At 37.6% G+C, this 26,919-nt stretch overlaps 1 protein-coding gene across 1 annotated transcript in view; it reads left to right on the forward strand.

The window, feature by feature from the left end:
* Window positions 1-26,919, forward strand: part of LAMA1 (laminin subunit alpha 1) — a 105,839-nt gene that overhangs the window by 55,137 nt on the left and 23,783 nt on the right. Inside the window, exons 23-41 of the mRNA XM_032180959.1 lie at window positions 2,278-2,514; window positions 4,932-5,075; window positions 5,412-5,591; window positions 6,128-6,313; window positions 7,224-7,351; window positions 8,522-8,642; window positions 8,765-8,902; window positions 10,738-10,859; window positions 11,831-11,917; window positions 12,199-12,392; window positions 13,207-13,349; window positions 16,129-16,227; window positions 17,147-17,258; window positions 17,426-17,582; window positions 19,545-19,755; window positions 19,998-20,114; window positions 20,199-20,362; window positions 21,475-21,613; window positions 26,070-26,163. Of these exons, the coding sequence (XP_032036850.1) occupies window positions 2,278-2,514; window positions 4,932-5,075; window positions 5,412-5,591; window positions 6,128-6,313; window positions 7,224-7,351; window positions 8,522-8,642; window positions 8,765-8,902; window positions 10,738-10,859; window positions 11,831-11,917; window positions 12,199-12,392; window positions 13,207-13,349; window positions 16,129-16,227; window positions 17,147-17,258; window positions 17,426-17,582; window positions 19,545-19,755; window positions 19,998-20,114; window positions 20,199-20,362; window positions 21,475-21,613; window positions 26,070-26,163 (2,773 nt within the window). The remainder of the gene's footprint in view (window positions 1-2,277; window positions 2,515-4,931; window positions 5,076-5,411; window positions 5,592-6,127; window positions 6,314-7,223; window positions 7,352-8,521; window positions 8,643-8,764; window positions 8,903-10,737; window positions 10,860-11,830; window positions 11,918-12,198; window positions 12,393-13,206; window positions 13,350-16,128; window positions 16,228-17,146; window positions 17,259-17,425; window positions 17,583-19,544; window positions 19,756-19,997; window positions 20,115-20,198; window positions 20,363-21,474; window positions 21,614-26,069; window positions 26,164-26,919) is intronic.

The following is a 26,919-nucleotide window of genomic DNA, read 5'->3' on the forward strand; positions in this document are numbered from 1 at the left end:
CAGTGATGCTAGAGCAGATTTATAGCAACAACTGGTAGCAAGAAACATGCTTCTCTGTTAACCAAGGACTGTTATTACAGCTTTAAGAACAATGAACTCTAGCTTGTTTTGAAAGTCACTATAGACTTTTTTCTGAGTATTTAAAATTAAAACAGTGTAAGTTAGTTTCCTGAATGGAGAAATAGTAACTCCTGTTATCTCAGTTTCATGTTTGTTTAATCACTAAAACACAAACTTTGTGCAGATCTAAGGAGTAGCAATCATTTAGGCAACTAGGTTCACCCAGTAAATTCCTATCAGATATGGCATTGGGCCAATCTTTATTTTATAAATGCTGAGATTTTAAAAAGCCTCAGAATTACATGAATATAATGAGTAATTTTAATGCAGAAACCACAAATGTAATCAATTTGACAAGGTCTGTCATTATATGTAATAAGTACCTGACAAGCATAATCATCCGTCAATTACTTTTTTTCCTCTTTCCTTCTTTAGAGTAAGGATGATAAAATTGTCCTATAAACTTGGAAGAAGGTTTGCTGCCTTAGTGATTTATAGAAACTTGGCAGCCAATCTTTAAATCATTAATTTGTCAGCTACCAGCTACTGCTATTCTTTATGTAAATGTTTTGCAAATACAACATGCTAGTTCCTGTGCATTTCGTGTAAGGATGTGGTGGTGATAAGCTAACACCCCTTTAAGTGTTCCTTTCATAGGGTGATTCCACAGCACTTGCCACTGATCAAGTTAAATTAAAGGTGTGACTGCTCACCTTTGGTAATTTGCTAGCATTCCTTTAGCTGACAGCTTCACAGTAAATAATATGGAATTACTTCAAGGTATTTTAGTTACTTTCATGATGCAACAATACTGAGATCTGCAAATAGGAGTCTCATCTCAACAGAGGCTGCAATGAGTTGGAATAGACAACAGTGGCAATAGTTGAGATGTGGTACAAAGTCTACTGGCAAACACGGGAGAGTCTTCTTCATGTTCTCGAGATGTATGAAATGGAGAAAGAAATCCCAGCGGTCTGTTTTTACAACGTAGACTGAATGAGTGGCGTACTTCATGTTTCTTGCATTTTTCTCAGTATTCAGCATCCATTCCTGGGTGCAGTGATTGAGCAGAACTTCAGTCATGTTCTGCTTATGACCCGTTTCAAGTCAGGTGCTGCACACATTTAATTGTACCTCAGAATCCTTATTTATCCTTACCACATATTTTTATTATTATGATGCTTAAAATAGGGTTTAGCATTCAGAATTGTTGACCTTTACAACTTTGGCTCCTAAGTATCATTAAACCTGTTTGGTTGTAAAGTGTATTAGACTATGTACCTAGTGCTGATAGAGTAAAAACTCTGCTTAATACAAATAGAGTGAACAAGAAATGTAAAGAACTCTAGAGAATACACAAAGATACTAATAGATTTTGTGGGCCTTTGTGCGGAGTGCTTTTACAAGGTAAGGCTTTTCATCTCAAAGAAATTATGAGAAAAAAAGAGTTGAGGAAAATGCTCATAGTCAGGTGAGGATAGATGGAAAGAAATTTTTGTTTGCACTGTTAGAAACAACCACAGAGGAAAACTGGACTTCAGTAACCACTGATGGGAAATTAAGACTAAAGATAACAGCCAGTCTGCCTCAAAAAAAAAGGACAACAAATTTTAAGTACAACCACTTTGCAAATTTGTTAAAACAAGTTCAAATTGCTGATTGAAATGTGGGCTCTGCCAGGGATAAGTGTTCCTCTGGCACTGAACTGCATCTTTGGATTTTGTAAGATTCTCGGTTCCTGATCAATTAACAAATGAAGCTTGAGCAAGATGGAAACTCTATTAATGCTCCCTGAAATCTTCTAAGAACGTTAGTATTAAGATTTGTCTATTCTATTTATAAAATTATTCTATTCATATGTATTTCCTTCATCTAATATTTATATCACATTATTGTAATTTATTTGCTAAACACAGTACTTTAAATAAGGTCTTTTGGAATTTTATCTTCTGGAACTGTTTCCTTCAACTCTTGGTTCCCAGGTCTGGGAATCAACGAATCTTCTTACTTTTTACAATTCACTGTTTACTAGCAATACAATTCTTTGTTCAAATACAAATTAAGCAATCCTATGTTTATATGGAAGTTCTTCCCTTTTATATTGTGTAGTAATTGTTGACAAACATTGAGTTTTAATGGCCACTCTAAATTTATAGTCCTGTTTCTGCTGTTAACAAAATTGTTTTTAAAGACTATTTATTATTTTTTCCCTCTAAGGCTTGCAACTGTAGTGACACTGGCTCAATCAATCTCCAGTGTGATGTATTGACTGGTCAATGCCAGTGCAAAGCTGAATTTGGAGGACAAGACTGTTCCAGATGTGCATTAGGCTACAGGGACTACCCAGACTGTGTTGCCTGTGACTGCGACTTAAGTGGAACGACAGCAGAGATGTGTGATGATACTGAAGGACTTTGTGGGTGTGAAGAAGAAACTGGCATCTGTACCTGCAAGGTACTGAAATATTCAGACTTTTTTGAGACAGCACTGAGGCATTCTGATCATTTATTTCCTAAAACTCATGGAAGCTCTAGGGCTGAAAGGGACTTAGTCTGCATCCTTCCTTTGAGATATTTCTGAGTACACCTAAATCACTCCCAATGGATTTTCTGTGCCAGTGCTAAACAGGTCTTATGATTAGTCAGCTGGGTTAAAAACTGTTGGATGAGGTTCTCAGTTAGGGCAGACACTGCTGCAAGGAGCAGCACCAGCATTACCAACATGCAATTGTTATTTCTCTTACAAATTCCTGTGATAATAATAGACAGTTTGCCTCTTCTACCTCCCTCTGTTTGGTTTTAAGTATCCAGATAATTTTATTTCCCATTTGTGGTCATAAAATTATTGCAGAACATTACTGTAGTTCTCTGTTAGACGAAACTCAGGGAATTGAGGTGGATGTGTGTTAAGAAGTCAGGATCAGATCTGTTGTATCCTAAATCATGAGAAATCATTTCTAACTTACTAATGCTGAATCCTTCCTAACTTTACAAAACAACTGTACATTTGATAGAACACTGCTGTCTTTCAAGTTTTTTCAGGAGCTGGCATATTTCACAACAGTCTCACTGAACTCCTAAATTCAAATTGATTGCATTTGCTAAATGTAAAATCCATGTGTTTTTTCTGTGTTAAGTGAATGTCTATAACCACATCATTCTTACAGTACATTCAGAATCCTATTTTTCAAGAATTAGTTCTGTAAGATGTAAATGAATGAGGGCTGGGGATGCATTTGTCCTGCTTTTTCTTTTGCTGCAAGATTTCTTTCTGCCACACAAAAGGCAAGTACACCTTTTTTGAACAGGACAAAGCATTAGCTATGAGTTCTGGGATAAAATTTTTGCAAACCTTATTCAATATATGAGACTAGTGCTAGAGACTTCAGTGTCACTATATTTCTCTGTATGATGTAAATGCCTTCTGATACAAAAACTATGCCATCTGAACTGTTTTTAATGACACAGTTTTTATGTTTTATTTATGGAACCTCCTTTTTGCCTTGCAAATAGTGCCAATAACAGCTCATAACTCATGGATTATTTTGGGGTTGCTATTTGAAAGGATATTTTTCCAATACACATAGAGAATTGAAGACCGATATTCTGATTCAATGAGCAAAGATTATGTTTCTACCTCAAGCCAGGGAAATTCTATTCCTTCATATCATAGAGTCTAAGAACACTCTGTAGTCAGTTACATTTTTGAGTGTAGGTCACATTGACTGATAACATCTTGAGTTTTCTAAGACAAACTCTGAGTTTAAGACAGTATCTTATTAAAAAGTTTGTTTCTTTCTTAATTTAGAAGTGTAAATTCCTTACTGTTTTGACAGAGAATCATTTCACTCTCTGTGTATAGTTAGCATGTCTACAGCTTCTTTCATTCTAGATTTGAAAGCATTTTAAAAAGCTAATTAAATGTTAGAAAGCTCCAGTGGAAAAGCTATTTTATTGTTATCCTCATTATGTAAATAGAAAAAAAAGGGGTACAGAGAAGTTTTTTCTGCTTATACAGACGTGGTTTTATTACACGTAGGAACAGCGTATTAATTCAGATGTTAAGAGTCTGCATTTGAAAATCCAAATTATATGATAGCAAGAAACCAATAAGTGCAAAATGGAGAATTTCAACATTTTGCTTAATTTGATTATGTTGCAAGTTCAAATGTATGTTTTCTACGCTATAAAAAAAAGCAGTGGTTAAGAATAACTCCGGTATTATTGCTAATAATGTAGCCTGAATGGACATTGTTGTATTAAAACAGAAGAAACGTTAACTACAGAAATATAATAGAATGTTTTTTGTTTGATTGTTTGTTTTTTGAGATGGTGGGCATCTGTTCTTGAAAGACATGGTGATAGAAAACTTACTTCAATGCAACAAATGTATGCTGACATAGGCCTCTGTCCAATCTTTTTATTAAGGATGGGATCAACACAGACACTAGTTTTTCTAGTGTTTGTTCAAGTTGGATTTACCAGTGGAGAACTGAGCATACAAACACACGGGACTAGGTCCCCTGATTTTTATTCATCCTGAACAGCTTCTTTGGCTTTGAGCCTGTTTTTCAGATGGGGAGGGGGGTTAGGGAGACACTTTTCTGTCTTTAATGGAAAATACATAATTGGTAATTTTAGTTAGAAATTTGAATGCATGAGTTTTGTTTGAATATTCCATGTTTTTGGTAAAACAGCATTACGTAGTAACAATAATAAAATCTCCTGCATAGTAAACCAGAATAGATACAATAAATTACTAGCTGTTATATAGTTTATATACCCACTATTTTTTCTTCTAATAAGAGCCATCTTTCATTTAGCTAGCAAAGTAACATGAGTGTGTTGCTGTGCTTTTTTTATTTCCTCCAGGAAAATGTATTTGGGCTGCAGTGCAGTGAGTGTAAACCTGGAACTTTTGCTCTGTCTGCTAACAATTCACTGGGTTGTACTCCATGTTTCTGCTTCGGTCTGTCCTCATTTTGTTGGGAAGTAGAAGATCACGTGAGAATTCCTGTAAGTAAAGTGACATAAATGTATGGATGCTGTTTGTTATCCTCATGGTACCACTCTAGCATGCTGAAGGCTGCATACGTTTCATGAATCAGACTGAATACAATAGGTTAGCTCACAGAGTCAGAATAAAAAAGAAAGCAGTCTTCTTTCTGAAAACGTATCTTTCACTGTTCACTTTTTGTTTTTAATAGATATTAAAAATGTTTCCCAATTTTTTGGCTTGGGATGTTATTACTATAAAATAGACTGCTGACTATCTCAAAGAAGCTGTGAACAGTATATTACACTAGGATAGAATATTTTCCTTACATTAATCTATTACTCTTCATGTTGTAGATAACCCTAACTCCTGACCAGTCCATTCTGCATGTAGTAGCTCCAAGTAACCTGACTGGAACAGTGGAAGGAGTATTTTCACAATTTTCTGACATTTTACTGGATGCTACCATTGTCAGAAAATACTTAAATACAGAAACATTTTACTGGAGGTTACCAGAGCAGTTTCAGGGAGACCAGGTAAGACAATTAACTAATTGGAATGCTTTGTTGATCATTCTTTGTTGTATAAATGTCACTCCTTTATTGTATAATAGTCACTTTTTGAATGAACTTATTTACAGCAAGCACAAATAATATGTTTACATTACCTTTTACTAATGAGATTTTTCTTGACCCTGTAAATGGTAGCACCCATATTTAATTACTGTGTTACTCTTCGGAGATTGTATGTGATATATTCAGTTTTAGTTTAGAAACTGAAAAGAGCTTTCAGCCTTGACAGTAGATTCAGAATATAGATCATGGAATGGTCTGCTTAGGAATTAAGTGAAAGTTACACACCTTGAAAGAATAAAAGAAGAAACTGTGCCTGCTATTTAGAAATACACATTTGACCTTGGTACAAAAACTGCTGAGTTTAAGTCAATTTTCATGTTTTATTGCTAATTCATCAAGGAACTGTCAGTTTTCAAATCTTCTGATGACTTTAAAATATTTTCAACTAGCAGCTATAACCTTGGAATAAATAAAATAATAACTTTATATCCAAACAGCTCATGGCATATGGAGGCAAGCTGAGATATACTGTTGCTTTTTATGCTTTGGATGGCTTTGGAACTTCAAATTTTGAGCCCCAGATTCTAATGAAAGGGGGTCGTACCAGCAAATTGGTCATCTATGTAGACATCCCTTCCCCAGAAAATGGAGTAAGAAGTGACAAGGAAGTGGAAATGAAGGAGGTAAGCTGAAACATTGGTGTGGAAATGGGGACGTTTATATTCTCTGAGCTTTTATAGAGAAGGTGCATGTATATAAGTAAATAAAAAATGCATACTTGATTTCAACTAGGCTGAATAAAAATAGAGTACTTGGATTAAAATGCATCTATTTTATAACAAAAATGTCTGGAAAAATCTCGTTATAGAAGCAGATAACATTTTGACATTGTTTCCTCTTTTGGAAGTGCTGAAGGTGTGTTTGTGCTTTTCAAAGACAGACACAGATTTCAATGGTAAATGACATACTGCCAGGTATTGTCACCATCAGTCAGTCTCACAGTTTTGTAGCCTGTCTGTTATACTCTCAGCCCAGGATTATCACATGGGACTTGAATCTTAGCCTAGCAGGAGCATTAAGTTTCAGTAGTGCTCACAGGACAGTTTCAGAAGAGAGAAAAATGACATTATTTGGTCCTAAGACTCTCTGCTGCATGGGGCTGAGGTTAGGTCTAATCTCTCTTCTTGACAGGAGGCACGACACAATTAAAGCAGATGTCTTTCTAACTACATGTAGGAAGAGTGGTGTGAAGTCCCTGTTCTTTGTCTATCCAGGTTCTCTAGATCTAGGAAAAAAAAAAAAAAAAAAAAAAAAAAAAAACAAAAAAAAAAAAACAAAAAACAACAAACATACAGATCTGGATTGCTGTCCTGTAGAAAATGGGTGTGGAGGCTGGAGGCAGAGAAGGAAAGGAGAGGCAAATGTTATAAAATTAGTCTTGTTCTAACATGGAGCTAGAAGTTGGATTTTCTGGGACCAAGCGTATAGACATAGTCACTGACTGTATTTCTGAAAGAGAGTGTGAAGAAGAGACCACTACCTTTAAGTGAGCTTGAACACTCATGGTTTTAATAATGTGTCATGTTCCCCTAGGATTCTTGGAAGTATTTTAATTCTGTGTCTGAAAAGCCTGTCTCACGTTCTGACTTCATGTCTGTGCTAAGCAATATTGAATACATCCTTATCAAGGCAGCCTATGGCCAAGGATTACAGCAAAGCAGGTAAAGCAATCTCTGACTGCATTTACTATAATGTAACTTAGAAATAGTACCAGATGAACCATACAGTAAAGATTTAACTCAAATTAGACATATTTCCAATTTCCTATTTATGACTTTTATTGTTCTTCATCTGATAAGAAAACATTTATTACCTTTAATGTGAAGCAGAATCTCTCTTTAATTCTTTCTGTAAAACACTAAATGTCTCTGCTGTTTATTTTGATAGAAAAGCCCATAAAAAAGCATAAAGCCTTACAGGCTGATGCAGTGGTCTGCAGGTTGGGCAATATAGTTAAAAGATTTCTAAATTATTTCTTCCCCATCTTATTTTTATAGGTATTGAAATTTTTGTTTGTTTTTGATTTTCTGGTGGAAGAAATGAAACACCTGATCCTCTGAGTTCATTTGTACAAATCTAGGTCAATCCTGTAGCTTCATGTACTATGGACAGTGGTAGCAAAGTATTCCCACCTCAGAATTGTAACATTTGACTGCAGTTTTGAACAGAACTAAGTTACTAATGAAAGGAAGGAGATGGTATATGATTATCCCATCTGTTTGTTTAGAAACAAGACAAGCAGAGATGCTTCCAGTGAAAATTCTTACATCTTTACAGCTGTGAAGTAGAGCAGATCCACCTCCAGATTTGGGATTATATTTGATTCACAGGCTGTCAACTATATTTTTGCTAGCTCTGTCAAAACATCTGTGGAACAGAGCTGATGTATTTCTTTTTAGTATATCTGAGGCCATACTGCATAGTCTTGCATGGAGGATTTGTCAGCTTTAGTGGACCAATGGAAATCAACCCATATTACTTTAAAGTACTTCTGATTTGTTTGCTGTATGTCCTGAAATCCCATACCTAGGTAAAAACAAACAAACAGATTTTATTGAGATGTTTCCACAGACTCATAGAATAGTTTGGGTTGGAAAAGACATTAAAGATCATCTAGTTCCAAACACCCTGACATGGGCAGGGGACATCTTTGATGTGGAAAATGGAATCACAGAAAAACGTGTATGTGTGTATGTATATATATATGTGTGTGTGTGTATATGTGTATATATATATATACATGCACATCTTGAAATATTAAAAAAGTTTGGATAGTTCTGCTGCTAGGACTTTTCTAAATGTTCATGCTGTCTTCTGCATGTATCTTGTAGAATTGCAAATATCTCAATGGAAATTGCAGTGAAGTTTGAAGAGATGCATCGAGGCAGATCTAGAGCTCACCTTATAGAGCAATGTAGATGTCCTGCTGGTTATACTGGATTTTCCTGTCAGGTACTAAATCCTCAAATCCTTTCTTAGTTAGATAATAAAAAGGTCACATAAATGGTTTTTGTTCAAAACTGTTGGCAGCCATGTTTTTTTGTTTGTTTTAATTGTGTTCCCCTTACACACAGAGCTGTGCTCCAGGATACTACAGGGAGAAGCCTACAGAACTTGGTGTAAGAGAGTCTCATACTATGATAGCACGTTGTTTGCCGTGTCAGTGCAACAATCACAGTGAAACCTGTGATCCTGAAACTGGAAAGTGCTTGGTATGTACACTTTATGCATTTTTGCATTGGTTTCACCTGAGCATATAATGGCTGTAACCCGTGAAAGGATTTTTTGGGAGAAGTATGTGTATGTACTGTTTGGAAAAAGTATAACTTCCCCTCCATCTCTACAAAAAAAAAAAAGAAAATATGAGTGCTAATTTCCTTAGGGGTCCATTCAGTAAAATTCTCAAGCTTTTTGAGCATTGACGTCTTCAAAATCATGAAATATTTTAGGTTTAATTTCATTTTAAAAACAAGTTCTGTGTATCAGTTCAATATATCCGTTTATTTTATTTTTTATTTTATTTTTTATTATTTTATTTTATTTTTTTTATTTTATTTTTTATCTTATTTTATTTTTTTTTTCCTGTGTTACTTCTAGTCTTCACTTTCTTGGCCTGGCCAAGGTCTGCTTAATCACACAAAAAGGTGTGAAGTAAAAGGAGTAAGGCACACCATACCACAGAGTAGGTCAAAGTCAAATTCTGTGTCTCTACTGAAGAGAATATATTTCAATTTTCTTTAAATTTGTTTTTTAGTCTTTTTTTTTTTTTTTTTTTTTTTTTTTGACTTCCAGAGAATAAAGTAGGCTAAGGATATGTTTCAGCTAAGTTAATTTTTTCACTTCCCTCAGTTTGTTCCAAAGGTTGCAAAGAGGGTCCACTTATGACTAACACATTGCCTCTTGTCTTGTCAGCTAACCAAATACAACATGCTGTCAGTTCTCTGCTACAGTTTAATGAGCAGATATTATTTCCTAATTTTTTTTTCCTAACTTTTTTTTTTCATTTTTTTGCAACTTTTTTTTTCAGTTGCTTTTTTTTTTCAGTTGCTCCAGTAGTGAGTTGGTTAGTTCAAAGTCTTCTGCTGATTTTATTTTTGAAGCCATTTTTTAAATTAAGTTTCCTCAGTCCCTCAGGCTTTTTGTAAACTATTATTTCGCCTAAAATATGAATCTCATGAGTAAGAATGATGGTTCTCATTGCTATGAGGCCAAAACACATGGGTCTTTCACACTAAAGAATAATAGTCATTCATCCTCTCAGACTCTCATTGGAGGGGTAGCAAGTCACCCACATGTTACAATTGCTCAGAGATTTCCATCTGAGTAGTGTAGGCAAAAGAAATGGTTTTCACCTCTGACTTCTGCTCCCATACAGTAATAGACTGCATTGTTACTGCTTACTGTACTCAGCTAACCTCTGAAATCTATACACTCACAAGTAGAAGAATCATAGAAAAAAGGAGAAAAGAAAGAAATAAATTGAATTTTATTCACTTAGGAGACTAGTCAATTAAATTATGTTTATATCACTGATTTAGTGTTTTAACATTAATAGCACTGGCTACTGATCAGTACTCAAATTAAGTATAGTGTCTGTGAGTCCTAACAGTGATTGTTGTTTGGCTTATAGCAGTGAAATGCTTTTGCTAAAACACTGATTTTTTTTTTTTTTCTTTTTGGTCCAGGTATCCTATTTAATTTTTCCATCGTTTGTTTTTTTTTTTTTTTTTTTTTTTGCTTTGTACTGTGATTCCCTAGCCTGAATTGGATTAATAGAAGCAGAAATATATAAACCTTAATGGAAGTTGAGAACAGATATTAGGTCAGCCTGTCTGCTAGGGCATTCACATAATGGAAAATATGCTGGCATTCTGCTTATTTTTGCATAAAAAGTCCCTCTACCCAGAGAATGCTGACCAATGGGTGGTGGCATTTAGAGGCGATTGTCAAAGACCTTAGGCATTTATGGATTGGGGAGAAGATAAAATTCCTCTTGTTGTTTGTTGTTGTTTTAAACTGTCTGAATTCATTTTCTTTTGTGTATCAGAACTGCAGAGATAATACAGTTGGTGATTACTGCAGTGCTTGTGCCCCAGGATACTATGGTAAAGTAATTGGATCTGTCAACGACTGCTCTCTTTGTGCCTGTCCCAGAGCCAACCCTGTTAGGTAACCAGAACTTATTAAATCCAATGTATATTTTAGCATTTCATATGCCTTGTGGTGTATGTCTCATCTCCTACTCCCCCGACTCTATGGCAACAGGAGATTGTTATTGTTACATGTTCTTAATCTTTAGTCATCTGAAAGCTACCTATTTTAGTAAGTAGAACTTGCATTCCGGGGTTTTCACATCTAGTGATAACTTTGTGAAGTTTTAAAATAAAAAGATTAACTAATAGATACATCATTCTATTCTCTAAGAATAGATCAGTCACACAGGAGATTTTATGGATAATGGAGAAAGATGCTCTGACATATTTTAGTTTCAAATGTAGTTCCCTTTCACTCAGCTCTCTTGCCTTTTCTCATCTGTAAAATGGTGATGAAACAATAGATATAAATCAAGATGTTGATTTCTTTGGAGTATTTTTGGCAGCGGGCTCTACTAGTACAGAAAATTTGAGACCTCCTCTGTGCTCAGGGTGCTGATCATTGGCCATGTAGAGGGCTATACAGAAGTAGGAAAGGGTTCACACAGCCAAGATTTACTTGAAATTGGCTGCATCCTTAAGGTGGTCACCAGAACTTTCCTACTGGAACAGGACATAGCTGACAGCCTCCATTCTGACACACAAGAGGCATAACTTCTCTGCTGCTCTGAGGAGGGTGAAGTGGGAGAGGTCACTAGTATTAAATGACTCATTAAAAGTCTCTTTCAATTTGTTTATGCAACATCTGTTTTTCATTGTCTTATCTTTCAAACTGAAGGTCATAAGATGCTTTAGCATAGTATACAGTAATGGATTTGCATCAGGAATGCAAACTTTTAAATTCAAAGCACTCATTCTAGCCCATTGCATCATATTGAGCAAATGATGCTGTTGCTTACAAAATTTGACCTGTGGCTGAAAGAGTTCTCTGTCATTGTATGTTTTCTTATTTATGTGCTAGCAGGTATTTGTTTTTCCTTCCTCCAGTTTTAGTCCCACTTGTGTTCTAAAAGGTGTCCAAGATTACCACTGTGATGCTTGTCTCCCAGGATATGAAGGACAATATTGTGAAAAGTGAGTTGTACACATTGTTCCCACTTGTCCCCAAACTTCAAGGACAGTTTTGATTAATAAAAGCTGTATGTAGTTGTTTATAGCTGTATATAGCTGTTTATAGTTGGAATTGATCATTCAGTGTTTATAAATAGGCATATGAAAATGTGCTCAAGGATTTAGAGTGACTTGTCAGTTACTGTTTGGAAACTATTAATTAAAAGTCTATCAGTGTCTCAAATATAACATCTGATTTTATGATGATCCCCTCTGATGTTGATGTCCCATTCTTCCCATTGTAGGTGTTCCCTTGGCTATTACGGTGATCCTCAGCTGCCTGGAGGCAGCTGCCATCCATGTCGATGCAATCCAAGTGGCTCTGTTCACGTTAATTGTGATCGTGCCACTGGCAAGTGCCTCTGTAAGCAGGGAGTGACAGGACAGCTCTGTGAGGAGTGTGAAGCAAGGCATCTTCTTGTGGAAGGAGAGTGTGTTTGTAGGTGAACGTGTTTACTTTTTCAGTGGGCTTTAGTTTGTTCCAGTGATACTTATATGCACATTATTATTACTTGAGTGTTTTTATGTCGAGTCCTATTCTTTCTATGAAAGAAAGGAATATTAAGAGCTTAATATCTCTGTAAAGCAGGGGGGTTAAACTAAATAGACAACATGTAGAGGCCCCTTCAAACCTCAGCCATTCTGTGATTCTGTGAACACAGAGGATACTGCAGTACAAACCATAATATCAGACAAGCAGTTAATCCTTAAATTGGCTGAGATAGTACTACAAACAAATTTAAGTTCTGTATTAGACAGTGGATAGCAGGATTATCCAGCAAGTGTGGTAATCTGATTTTATAATGAACTGGGAATAATAAACTGGAAAAACTCAGGTTTTGCTTTATACAAGTGAAAAAGAAACAGGGTATAAATGTAATTTTACCACATGGGCTTGGATTCCCTGTCATTAGAACCTGTTTGGTGAATGTTAATGGTATCACCCTGTATTTACAGCAATACTGTTAATAGATGCAATATCCATACTACATATATAACAAGCAGCTTGGTAGCCAGCAGGATCAATGTGGCTCGAATGTGTGCTAACATAAGGAGAGTATGTTTGGAATAGATCCACTTCTGGGGCAAGTGTGGAAGAGCAATAGTACAAACCTGCATATTCAAAATTACTGAATTCTATCAGTTTTAACACAAAAAGTAAAGGTACATACTGTGTAAACAACAAAAATAATCACACCAGTTTGTTTTTTTAACACTAATATTGCTTCCCTTTTCTGAAATTGTTTCTCTAGCTTGTGATGACAACTGCACAGGAGTTTTGCTAAGTAATTTAGATAATCTCAACCAAGCCATACTTTCAGTGAACCTCACTGGTATTGCCCATGTGCCCTATGGGGTATTGTCAGAGATGGAGAATGCAACAAAACATCTGAAGGTAATACAATCACACAAATAGTAGAAATATTTAGTCACACCTTTAAAGCAAAACTTGCAGCCACTACCATGTGCCAGAAGTTTAAATGAAGTCTTCTTAAGTTCATGGCTTTAATATGTGTCTGTAAGTGAAGTACCAGATTAAGATCTTTACATTTGTTATAGAAATACATCTTAAGCCGCTTAGATCCCTGTATTTCTTTCTTTGTATTTGTTGTACAAGCATTTAAATTAATGCCTGAATGTAATTTTCAATCATCTCTGATTGTTGAATGTGCTATATGTGCATGTCACACCTGGATTATTTGGATCCTTAGTATTGGCCCAGATTTACTGAAAGTCAGCAGCATAATTTTCAGCAATGAAATAAACACCTGGCCAGGTCCCTTTTTGGTCCCTTGGCTAAAGATCTGTCAAGGCTGTTCCCTCAGATTCCCAGGGAAGAAAGAGTCTGGCAGGCTGCTTCCCTGTTATGCAGGGCTCCTTGGATGCAGCAATTTGCTTTCCTTATAGTTATGTGGCAGTCCAAGTGCCTTCCTCTGTACTGTCAGGAGACAAAAGTCAGGCAGAATATTTATGTTGGACACTTTCAAACTGCTCGTTGCACATTTTACCTCCTAGTTTCCTGCTGCCTTAAAGCATGAAATACCACATTCTGTGGTCTTAGAGGTTCAGTTATTGTAGGTGAATGTGGACTCTGCACAAAGTCAGAGGTAAACAGAACTATTCCCTTCCTCATGACTACTAAAATAAGCATATTTATCAATAAGAATCTGCTGAGCAGTAACTTTAGCAAGAGAAACGCTAAAACAGAAGAAAAAATAGCCTCTTTCTATTCCACTCTATCACAACAAAATCAGAATAAAAGCCTTCTTGTACTGATAGATTTTGCAAATTAAGAGTTTTAATTAAAATTTCATTATTTAAAATGTGAGGTAGGCTGAATTCTGATCATTGTGCTTTGAACTATTAATAATTACAGTATCTGAAGGCAAGCTGGGTTAAATAACATGTATCTGTGTCAGCAGAGGTAGTCTTATCCTTTAGTTTTAGATGCTGACATTTTTAGTTATAAAAATTCAGTTATGCTTCCCTTCCTGTATGCCATGAAGGCACAAACATACCAAATTATTGTAATACTTTAAGGATACAATTGACTTGCTTCCTCTAACTGTTTTGCATTTTTGTAGGAGCATCATCTTCTGGGAGCATAAATATTAATCAATATGTAACATCTGTTTAGCACTTCAGTTATAAAACACTCAAATCATATGTAAAACCAAAAAAATTGGTTTAATACATACCTTTTGGTATTAAAATCAAATCAGCTATCACTCTCTTGTAAGTGCACTATTTAAGGGATCTAAAACTGATACTAAACCTCTTGTGACTTAGTTTATTCTGTTTGTGTAAGGCCACAATGTTCTTTGAGCAATTTAGTCTTGAGGATAAGTTGGTAGTCTCATAATTTTTCTGTTTTGGAAGCAAGTATTCCCATCCTTCGGGCTAGTGAAATATTTCCTTTACTGTTTGACTTGTACAAAAGTAACTGTACCTGGAAGCTGGAAAATCCCTAGTTTTATTTATGTGAATTACAGGTACTCTCTGAAGGGCTGTCCCCTCCGTTGTATTGAATCTTTACCTCAAGCTGGTTGCTCAGGGACTCTTATTCCTTCTTTTCTGGGTGTGGGTTTTCAGTAATGAGAAAGTTATCAGACTGTCTACTCCTTATTGTGTCTGCACCTCTAATCCATCTGAGGACATCAGTAATTCTGTTTTTCTAATTAAAGCCCCCTGCTTTACTCCTCATGAGTAAATATGCCTGGGCATATTTGCTATCCAATTCTGGGTTTCTGAACTCAGCTTTTAAAAAAAATATTGCTGTGCCTTGTCCCGGGAGCCTCAAGAACTTCAGCTTCTACCGCAATTTATCTCACTTATTTTTTCCTCAACCTGAGGAGAAGACTCTGAAATTTTCATTTGACACAAGGCTGTGTGGTAATCCTGCACACTCCTTTAAAAAGCTGGGCAAAATGATACTTGTGATGTTTATAGTGGTTCATTCTGAAAGATCTGAAATCTAAACATAACTTTTTACCAGACATGCTCTTCTTGTAAGAGATTCCTTACATCACTTTGCATCAGTAGAGAAGTGGTATTCTGTTGCAGGCCTTGACTGTATCAAATATGATAAAATTGGGTACAATGGCCTATTTATTGCCATATAGAGCAGTTTTGAGGTGGCCTTGAAGTCATATACAGACTATTATTGATGAGAGGATCCACAGGGCAGGGTTGCTTGTGTTATTGGAGTGCCAAAAATCTTGAACTTCTGAGTACTGTGCACTGGATTTGACCTTGAAACAGCTCCAGGGCCATCCTCACAGATGTACACTAAATACAGCTGTTTTGACAAGCTGCTGAAACTGTAGCAGCTGTGGGACTGGATGGAAACATTTAATTTGATGGGCCTTTGAACTTCTCAAAGTAGCTTATTTGGAGAGCTCAGACTGGTGAAATGGAGAATCAGGAAAGCAGAACATTATGCTTCCCTCTTATTACTTGATTAAAAGTGAGACAGCTGGATCTAGAAATTTGTTTCCTTATCTAAAGAAATGACACACTTTGTTGCATCAACTCCTATGTATGTCTCAAGTGTCTTGCAAATCAGTCATTTAAAGAATATAAAAATGGTGTAAATAGTGTGCATAGTTATTTTCATCCCATGCATTTTCTGGAAACACAATGAAGTCTTTAAATTAGTGTGTTGTTTCTTATAGGGGTCTGTTATTTCTAGAGAAGATCCAACTTACTCATTAGCTACAGCAGAAGAAAGTCTTCTGAGTTTATCTGGAGGTTTTGCTCAGTTGCCTGAAGAGGTAGGTACTGACGACTTTATTCTTAGCCTTTGTGGAGAGAGTCTTCATAGCATTGTATATAAATGCCAGAGTGTTGCTTAGACATATAAATCTAAGTTGAAGAATTGAGTGACAGAATTCTGTCGATTCTGTAGTCTTTATGGGGAAAGAAATTAATTGACCTTTGGAAATCTTCAGCAGACGACAGTGTTTTATGATATTGTACAGGAGATTTACATTGTTTCTGTTGAAGCTCAGTAGCTTTTTAATTATTTTAAACACAATGCTATAAATATTCAGCAGTGACACAATTTTAAATTAGCTCCACATGCTATAACCAGTGAAAAGAAAAGTTCTTCGGTTTTAGGGCCTTAAATAATTTCTGAGAAAAAAAAAAATCTGCTTTTATGCAACAAACAACATTCATGTTGTTTGTTGTTTTTGTTTGTTTGTTTGTTTGTTTGTTTTAACACCAGAAAAACTTTACATAGGAAATTGTCACTAATTCTTTGTCCATTAGTTCTGATTTGATCACCACGTGTACCTATAGTTTGCCGAGCATGTGTGACTAATATAACTAGGCGCTTGCACTAGCAATATTGTTGTTGCTAAGAGTGATTGTCTTTAAAAGTACATGGTGTCTATTATATTAAAAGAAACAGCTTTGGTAATTACCTAAATTATATGTAAAAAGTAATTGATAAAAAAAAAATTCACTGATATCAGAGGCTGGAACTTTCAAAATAATGAAGTTGCAGGCATCTGAAAGCATGGAACTGTAATTTTTTTGACTCAGCGAGATGTGCCTTATTAAAAAAATAATTTCCTCTCAGAAAGTATTCTCAATATTGGGAATAAATGTAAAAATTGTAAACAATTGTCATTAAAATTGATAGTATTTTAACAGAACTGTCAAAGATTATCTCTGATTTTATTCCAGTCATCTAGAATTTTGAAAAAAGCTTGGCAGCTTAACACAATGACTCAGGAAACCAGGAATAAAAGTAAAGAACTGATTGGGTTTATTGACACGGTACATACAGCCATCAAAGGTATTCTGCTTTTAAGATATCACCATTTATTTGCACAATTTACAAAGGTATCTCCTTTGTAACTTTTTAAAGAACTATTTATTTGCACAGAAATGCTGCAATTTGTGCAGGAGTTTCACATACTCTTTTATTAGTGCTATGACTAAGTCGTTTATTCTCTTATTTAGTACTTGCTGAAGTTGCAGTGTCACTAAATGAAACACTGGATCTCCCACTGCCAAATGCTACATCTCAGAGCCTTCAGGATGATATTTCTGCCCAGCTAGATGCATTGCGCAAGAAAGATTTTGGTCAACAGCACTACAATGCTACCAGTCTCCTGAAGTAAGCCTAGTCTACTGGAAACTTTGTTTCACGTATGTGTGTACTATGCAATACTGCTTCTTTGGGAGAGATCTGGAGAAATTTTGTGCCTTAATAATAGGCTGTGCTATTATAACTAGCCTTGCTGAAGCCATATGAACTCTGAATTTGGGGTTACCTTATTTGAAGATACTTCTGCATCTGATGTGATACTGATATAACCAAAGCCCGTTCATTCGGATGTGATACAACACAGTAAGTGAAAAGAGTCACTGATTTCAGTTGTAATCAGATCTGAATTTGATTCAGATCTGGCCCTAATACATATGGCTAGGAGATATGGTAGAACAGTTTGTCAGCTGCAAGCCCAAGAGTTGTCAGATCTACTTAAGGACATGATAATAGATAGTCGATGGAATATGTATTGACTAGATTGCAAATGAAATGAAGCCAAACCAAACATCAGCATTATGAGCCACTGTTTAAAATTTGTATTTATTATCTTGATTTGCCTGCAATTAAAGGCTATTTTAAAATGGCTTTTGAATTCATTATTTATTGGTGCTTGTTGCCAGACTTGGCAATATAAAACATTGGCTATTCCCACAGTCAGCATAAATTTTGTTCCAACTTTAAAAATATGAAATATTGACCAAAGCTAGCTTTCACTGACGCTGTGAGAATAGTAGTGCTGGCTTCAAGGGACAGAGGTTTAGACCAGGAATATTTCTGAAAAATTGATTTTTCTTTATTAAATCCTTTAGATTAGACAGAACAGAGTGTTTTTGGTTTTGTTTTTGTTTTTTTCAGGTAGGATATCTGAATTTTTTGACAGACTCCTGTGCTTTTCTTTCTGCTGAATATTAAGCTGTACAACAGCTAAACGAACGTGAAAATGGCATGGGACCGTACTGTTTATTCTTATATTTATTAGGAACTTGAAATAGCTTTTTTTCACTTAGTAAAATGTCTAATGTCCTGTCCCGTATTAAGAGAATGTTCTGACTTTCAGCATCAGCTTGAGCTGTTATACAAGGCATTCGTAAATTATGTTTTTCAATTATATACTCTGTTGAAATTCCTGAAAGTTCTCTGGTAAGTCCTTTGACAGAATGAAGGAGAGAGTTAATAAGATTTATTAGATAGTCAGCTCTGCAGAATTTATCATGCAGTGCAGCTGTAAATTCAAAACTGACTTAAATAAGCAGCATTTTTTGGAATGCAGAAGTTACCACATGGCTTATAGTGGATTGAACTTGTGGCGACATACTGTTAAGCATCACTCATAACTTAAGTCTCCTCACGTTTGCCGTGCACGGTAGAATTTCCAAGCCATTTGGAATATATAATCTTTTTACTGTATACTGAAATAGAAGTCACCACTGTCTTGTAAAATACGTTAATTCTTGTAACTTTTTAAGTTCATAGTTTCTGAGTTTGAGGACTCTGAATTATTAGTTTAAAGCAATAAATGCAAAAGCACATCTGCTAATCAATATGAAAGATAGAACGTATCATGATATAAACTATGCTGCTTCTACTTTGGCTAAAGATCAATATGATTTGAAATCAGATTAATAGGGACAAAGTACATAAATAAAACGTCACTTACAGGAGTTAATGTGTGCAGCATATGTGCAGAAACAAAGAGAAACAGAGGAGTAGAGTTTCAGGATCATTTTCAGTTCAACTTCTTCAGTATTAGAAAGTGTTCAAATGGATATGCAAATATTCCCAAATAAACTAGTTGAAGAGATTAACAACTGTCTAGATCTGGGAAGATTACCCAGGTAATATCTCTAACAGTTTTCAAAGGATAAGTACAGAGATGGTTTCTTTCAAGAGTCATTCTAATTATGCTGTTTATTTTTATTTGATATTTAAAACTTTCAGGATTCTTGCACATGTATCTTTCAGTTCTGGTTACTTGCTTCTTTCCAGTGTCATTGCTCTTAATTGATGATTTGATTTTCACTTTGCCAGAGCTGCAGAAAATTTGTTGCTCCTGGTTCAAAAAGAGTATCATAGACCCCAGCAGGAGCTTGCTGAGCTGAAAAAGAATGCAAGTCAGCTCTTATCGAAGCACAGCAGCAGACTGCAAGATGCCCAGGATCTGGTGAAGGAGGCACTGGCTAACATCAATGAGACCAATCGCTTGTTTCCTCTTATCTCTAGCAACCTGGGAGAATTAAATGTAAGACTGGACAATCTGCATTGTTATGCAAGAAATATCAAATGTGAAATTGTGTTTATAAGTTTCTTTTTTGACTTTCATAAAACTGTACGCATTTAAACACGTTAATCTGTGTAATATCTTAAGAACTCAAAACAAACCAGATACTTGTTTGAAAGCAAACAAAAATATTATAGAATGTATGAACTTATCTGCACTAATTAACTTACAAACTACTATAAAACAATTGTTCTATGCTATAGGAAAAAAAGCTGAATATAAAGGAAGGTAAAGAAGCCTCAACCATGCTTATTAAAGAAGGAAGGATCCTAGTGAATGTTGCTGCTTCTGTTGTCCAGGATGTAAAGAACTCTACATCTGTAAGTTCTTAACATCCTTTTTGACACTGTCAAGTGGATTTTGTTATTGGAAAACAAAAAAGAGGAAAACATTTTGTTCGACAGAACCTGGAGGTCCACCAGGATGGGCTAGTTCTATGGAGTACCAACTTGCGACACCATGTGGATGAGCTGGTGATGCAGATGTCTGTGAGAGGAGTGCTCAACCTGGTATACAGAGCTGAAGATCATGCTGCCCAGTTCCAAAGACTTGCAGATGCACTGGAGAGGTAACAAACTCAGGGAAGATGAAATTGTGAGAGGCTTTATTTACATTATTGTCAGATTTAATTTAAATAGGTAGTAGTAGCTTAATCCTAGTAGCTTAAAGGGAACAAATCAGTTTTTATCCCCCATTTAATTTCAGTTGCTTTTCACCTCTAAGGTAGTGCACAGTGTCTTTATGAAATGATACAGAGGGGGTTGACAAGACTTGAATTTCATGTGGCTGACTTACACAGTAACGAGTGAGTTATTAAGTGCCCAGTGAATATATCACGGCATGACTTGAAAAGCTTGTGGTCTGTGCATGAATACTTCTTTGACAATATATCACTGAATCTCATCAAGAAGCTATTCTTGCTATGCCTGCATTATTGTTGCTATCAAAGCATCTTGCAGAAATGAGTGGGTTGCGATCCCAAATGGACTCAAATGCACTCTTAGAATTTTCAAGTTGGGAAGTTATTTGAGTTATTTCAATGGAAATAAATGGAAATAAAGTCCCAGGAATACTTCTAGGACTCTTGCTGCTTTGTCTTTTAAAATCAGCAGACGTATGTTTAAAAATTAGCTTTTACAAGAATGGAAAATTGACACGTATTTTAAGTTCAGGAACAGAAGACTTTGCTTTGATTAACACTGAGCAAGTCTGCTAATTTTGCTGCAGCCAGACAAATCCAATAAAACAAAATTTGATATGGAATAGCTTTCAGATATTCATATTTCTTCCTTGATTCTGTATTTTGCTTTGCTTTTGAGTTCCAGCTAGGAATGTGTTTCTGTTATGTTATGTTTAGGCAATGTGATTTGTTTGTTCTTCATGTAAAATGTCTATGCCTAAGTGGCTTTATAAATGGAAAAACTCACCATAAACAACAAGGAATAAAATATAAAATGAATAGCATTAGGTTTTCAGGTGATTTGGAACTGATTTTTTGGTTCAAAATAATTAACTGTAATGAAAGCCCTTGTGTCACTTTTGGGTACATTCAATTTTTAGAGTACATCTTTACTTTAGAGTATTCTAGAAAGATGTGCATGTTGTAAATGAAGACATAGAACTTGTTGTTTATGTTGCTTGATTCATAAAAAGAGAATTATTTGTTAATCTCCTGTTTAGTGGCCTCTCTAAAATAAGGAACGTGACTCTGAATGCAACTGCTGCTGTCTACACCCACTCCAATGTTAAAAGTGTGATTGAAAGAACAGAGAGTCTGGCAGATGATGCATCTAGAGTTGTGAATGGCCCGTTGGATCTGGTAAGTACTGATACTAGTATCTTAATTAACTTCCCTACCATTTTGGAGTATTGCTTCTTGTTTCTTGGCAGTGACAACATTGAAGAGAGAAGCCTGAAGGCTATCAAACGAGACTTTAGGGGGCTGGGTCGGTTAGTGGATGGAGCGGGAGTGCAGGTGGTGTTTTCGTCCATCCCTATGGTGGCAGGGAGGAGTTCAGAGAGGACACGGAAAGCCCACCTGTTAAACACGTGGCTCCGGGGCTGGTGCCAACGCAGAAATCTTGGTTTTTTTGATCATGGGGCACTTTACTCAGCACCTGGCCTGATGGCCGCAGACGGGTCCCTATCTTTTAGGGGAAAAAGGATCCTGGGCCAGGAACTGGCAGGGCTCATTGAGAGGGCTTTAAACTAGGTAGGAAGGGGGATGGGGCTGAGGCTAGGATTGTTGGGGCTGTGCCAGGGGGAACAATGGCAAGGCCGGAGGATAAGGCAATGGCCCAGCTGAAGTGCATCTACACCAATGCACGCAGCATGGGTAACAAACAGGAGGAGCTGGAAGCCATCGTGCGGCAGGCAGGCTACGACTTGGTTGCCATCACGGAGACGTGGTGGGACCAGTCTCATGACTGGAGTGCTGCAATGCCTGGCTATAAGCTCTATAGAAGGGACAGGCAGCATAGAAGGGGTGGTGGTGTGGCTCTCTATATTAGAGAGTCTTTCGAGGTTGTAGAACTCGAGGTTGGGAATGACAAGGTCGAGTCCCTTTGGGTTAGGATCGGCAGGGACAACAAGGCTAGTGTCCTGGTCGGGGTCTGCTATAGACCGCCGAACCAGGATGAGGAGACGGATGAGGAATTCTACAGGCAGCTGACAGAGGTTGCAAAATCATCAGCTCTTGTACTCGTGGGGGACTTCAACTTCCCTGACATATCCTGGAAGCACAACACAGCCCTGAGAAAGCAGTCTAGGAGGTTTCTGGAGAGCGTGGAAGATAGCTTCCTGACGCAGCTGGTTAGTGAGCCTACCAGGGGAGGTGCCCCGCTAGACCTTCTCTTCACAAACAGAGAAGGACTGGTGGAGGACGTGATCGTCGGGAGCTGTCTAGGGCAGAGTGACCACGCAATGGTGGAGTTCACTATTCTTGGCGAGGCCAGGAAGGGGACCAGTAAAACCGCTGTATTGGACTTTCGGAGGGCTGACTTTGAGCTGCTCAGGACACTGGTTGGTGGAGTCCCTTGGGAGGCGGTTCTGAAGGGCAGAGGGGTCCAGGAAGGCTGGGCGCTCTTCAAGAGGGAAGTCTTAATGGCGCAGGAACGGTCTGTTCCCACGTGCCCAAAGACGAGCTGGCGGGGAAGAAGACCGGCCTGGCTCAACAGAGAATTGTGGCTTGATCTTAGGAGGAAAAAGAGGGTTTATAAGCTTTGGAAAAGTGGGCAGGCCACTAAGGAGGACTTTAAAGAAGTAGCGAGGCTGTGCAGGGACAAAATTAGGAAGGCCAAAGCTCATCTGGAGCTCAATCTGGCTACTGCCGTTAAAGATAACAAAAAACATTTCTATAAATACATCAACACAAAAAGGAGGACTAAGGAGAATCTCCATCCTTTACTGGATGCGGGGGGAAACTTAGTTACAAGAGATGAGGAAAAGGCGGAGGTGCTCAATGCCTTCTTTGCCTCAGTCTTTAGCGGCAATACCGGATGTTCTCTGGATACCCAGTACCCTGAGCTGGTGGAAGGGGATGGAGAGCAGGATGTGGCCCTCATTATCCATGAAGAACTGGTTGGTGACCTACTACGGCACTTAGATGTGCACAAGTCGATGGGGCCAGATGGGATCCACCCAAGGGTACTGAGGGAACTGGCAGAGGAGCTGGCCAAGCCACTGTCCATCATTTATCAACAGTCCTGGCTATCGGGGGAGGTCCCAATCGACTGGCGGCTAGCAAACGTGACGCCCATCTACAAGAAGGGCCGGAGGGCTGACCCAGGAAACTACAGGCCTGTCAGTTTGACCTCAGTGCCAGGAAAGCTCATGGAGCAGATCCTCCTGAGAGTCATCATGCAGCACTTGAAGGGGAAGCAGGCGATCAGGCCCAGTCAGCATGGCTTTATGAAAGGCAGGTCATGCCTGACGAACCTGATCTCCTTCTATGACAGAGTGACGCGCTGGGTGGATGAGGGAAAGGCTGTGGATGTGGTCTACCTTGACTTCAGCAAGGCTTTTGACACCGTCTCCCACAGCATTCTCCTCAAGAAACTGGCTGCTCTTGGCTTGGACTGGCGCACGCTTCGTTGGGTTAGAAACTGGCTGGATAGCCGGGCCCAAAGAGTCGTGGTGAATGGAGCCAAGTCCAGTTGGAGGCCAGTCACTAGTGGCGTCCCCCAGGGCTCGGTGCTGGGGCCGGTCCTCTTTAATATCTTCATCGATGATCTGGACGAGGGCATCGAGTGCACCCTCAGTAAGTTTGCAGATGACACCAAGTTAGGTGCGTGTGTTGATCTGCTTGAGGGTAGGAAAGCTCTGCAGGAGGATCTGGATAGGCTCGACCGATGGGCTGAGGTCAACTGCATGAAGTTTAACAAGGCCAAGTGCCGGGTCCTGCACCTGGGGCGCAATAACCCCAAGCAGAGCTACAGGCTGGGAGAGGAATGGTTGGAAAGCTGCCAGGCAGAGAAGGACCTGGGAGTGATGGTGGACAGTCGGCTGAATATGAGCCAGCAGTGTGCTCAGGTGGCCAAGAAGGCCAACGGCATCCTGGCTTGTATTAGGAACAGCGTGACCAGCAGGGCTAGGGAGGTGATCGTCCCCCTGTACTCAGCTCTGGTGAGGCCGCACCTCGAGTACTGTGTTCAGTTTTGGGCCCCTCGCTACAAGAAGGACATGGAGGTGCTTGAGCGGGTGCAGAGAAGGGCGACGAAGCTGGTGAGGGGCCTGGAGAACAAGTCCTACAAGGAGCGGCTGAGGGAGCTGGGCTTGTTCAGCCTGGAGAAGAGGAGGCTCAGGGGCGACCTTATCGCTCTGTATAGGTACCTCAAGGGAGGCTGTAGCGAGGTGGGGGTTGGCCTGTTCTCCCACGTGCCTGGTGACAGGACGAGGGGGAATGGGTTTAAGTTGAGCCAGGGGAGTTTTAGGCTAGATGTTAGGAAGAACTTCTTCACTGAAAGGGTTGTGAGGCATTGGAACAGGCTGCCCAGGGAAGTGGTGGAGTCACCATCCTTGGAAGTCTTCAAAAGACGTTTAGATGTAGAGCTTAGGGATATGGTTTAGTGGAGGGCTGTTAGCGTTAGGTTGGAGGTTGGACTCGATGACCTTGAGGTCTCTTCCAACCTAGAAAATTCTGTGATTCTGTGATTCTTGCACTTGCTGGAATCTGGGTCTTTTTGATGATGGCAGCCTTTTCTGCTGGCTAGAGTATACTCCATCCTGAATCTATTCTCCAAGGTGGTAATGGTACCAGATTTCAGTTCTGTTTACCTTGCTTTCCTCTTTGCCAAAGTACTATTTTTACTGTGATTTTTACATCTAACGCATGGTTAGCTGGACTAGATTTTGTTCTGTGTGTTTATCATCAGTCATCTAACATACATACCTGTAGGATTTAAGTTGACAGTCCTCTGGTGCTCCCTTTCTCTTTCAGAATTTTTTAGCCACCTTCTTGCTTGACCTATCCCTATTCCACTTGTATCTGGATATTCCCAACCACAGTTGCTTTGCCTAGTTGAGGACATTTCATATTTTTGTCCTATCTGTCATTCCTCTGCCTTGCAAAAATATCAGGTTGTTATTAAAACAGTAGATTAGTAAATCCTGACCAGTTATTATTATTTTCATATTGTTCTGTTTTTCCCCTTTTATCTCTTTGCATGTTTCACGATTGTAAACCCAAGGAAAGAACGAGCTACATTTTACATGTGTCATGCATATTATTCCTGCAAACATAACAAATGCATATAATGCATATAATGTGATAGTGATCAAAATGTAATTGCTTTGTGAGCTTGTTTGTTATTTTATATTAGTCTGTCTTATTAAAACTTCACACAACATGAGTATTTTTCCAGATTTTCTAGATGGAGAAATGGGTTAAAAGAACACTTTAAAGACTGGAATTTTCAAATATTTCACTTAAAGGGCTCAGTGCTGAAAATTTTGACTTAGAACTGGTACTAAAATTACTGATGTTCCAAAAGGCAACAATGAATCAGTAGCACTGTTCAAACTAGAATTTAATAGTTTTTGTTTCAATCTTTTTTTTTTTTTTTTTTTTTTTTTTTTTAAGTGACCCACAAAGAGATTATTGCGTCACACTCACGGACAAAAGGTTACAGCTTGGATTGTTTTTATTTATGCTTTATAAAATAATAAATAGAATGTCACCTAAATAGTGAGAATAATCAGTAACTTGCAGTAGACATCCAAAGATACTTAAATGTTTTCAATTGGACTGATTTCTATTATTTTTCTTTCTTCCTTAGCCAGAGGAGTCTCTCAGTCTTCTTGGAAAAGAAGCTCTACTGCTTAGCTCCAAATTTCAAAATGAAGCAAAAAATCTGAAGAAAAGAAGTAATGGTCAGTTCTTTAGATTTCACATTTCTGGTTCTATTTCTTTTTCTGTATCCTGCTTGTGATGGATTTATTTTATCTTATGTTTTTAAACGAACATAAGGTAAGTTACAACATCGCATATGAATTTTTATACAACTGAGATTATTTTTGTGTTCAGGATTCAAGTATTGTTTTACTTTTTTGGTAAGAACGTAGTTAAGTAAACACTTTAAAATTAACCTTTACTATATCTCATTTCATAAAGCATTCAAAGTAATACTTTCTTTAAATCACTGTTTTTCCGAATGCTATGAATTAAGTCATTAGGGTCTGTGCAGTAGTTGAAGGACAAATGTAATTCTTGAAGAAATGCATTCATCCAATTTGATCTAATAGATAATGGATTACATACAAGTATGTAGGACAATATATCTAAATAATATTGTTTTTCTTGATCCTTTTACACAGTTGAAATACAATAACAAGATGAATATTTTTTTTGTCTGTAAAAAGTGCCTTTTGGCTCAGCATCCTGCTATAAATTCCAAAATCCTTTTAGCTTGTTGTTACTCCAGAAAGATCAGCAAAGCTTTTTAGTTTGCACCACAGAAGTTCAAAACCATTTTGAACACGACTGTTTAGGAGCAGCATCTGGCCCTATGGAAGCTGTGGACAAAACTGGTTAGAAGATGCATGTTTCACAAAGAAAAACAGTAACTGTAAAAAGGTCTTTGCTTTGAGTATCAATGGCTTTTAGAAATGTATAATTTTTTTGTAATT

This window comes from Aythya fuligula, chromosome 2 (genome assembly GCF_009819795.1).
Source record: "Aythya fuligula isolate bAytFul2 chromosome 2, bAytFul2.pri, whole genome shotgun sequence".
NCBI lineage: Eukaryota > Metazoa > Chordata > Aves > Anseriformes > Anatidae > Aythya > Aythya fuligula.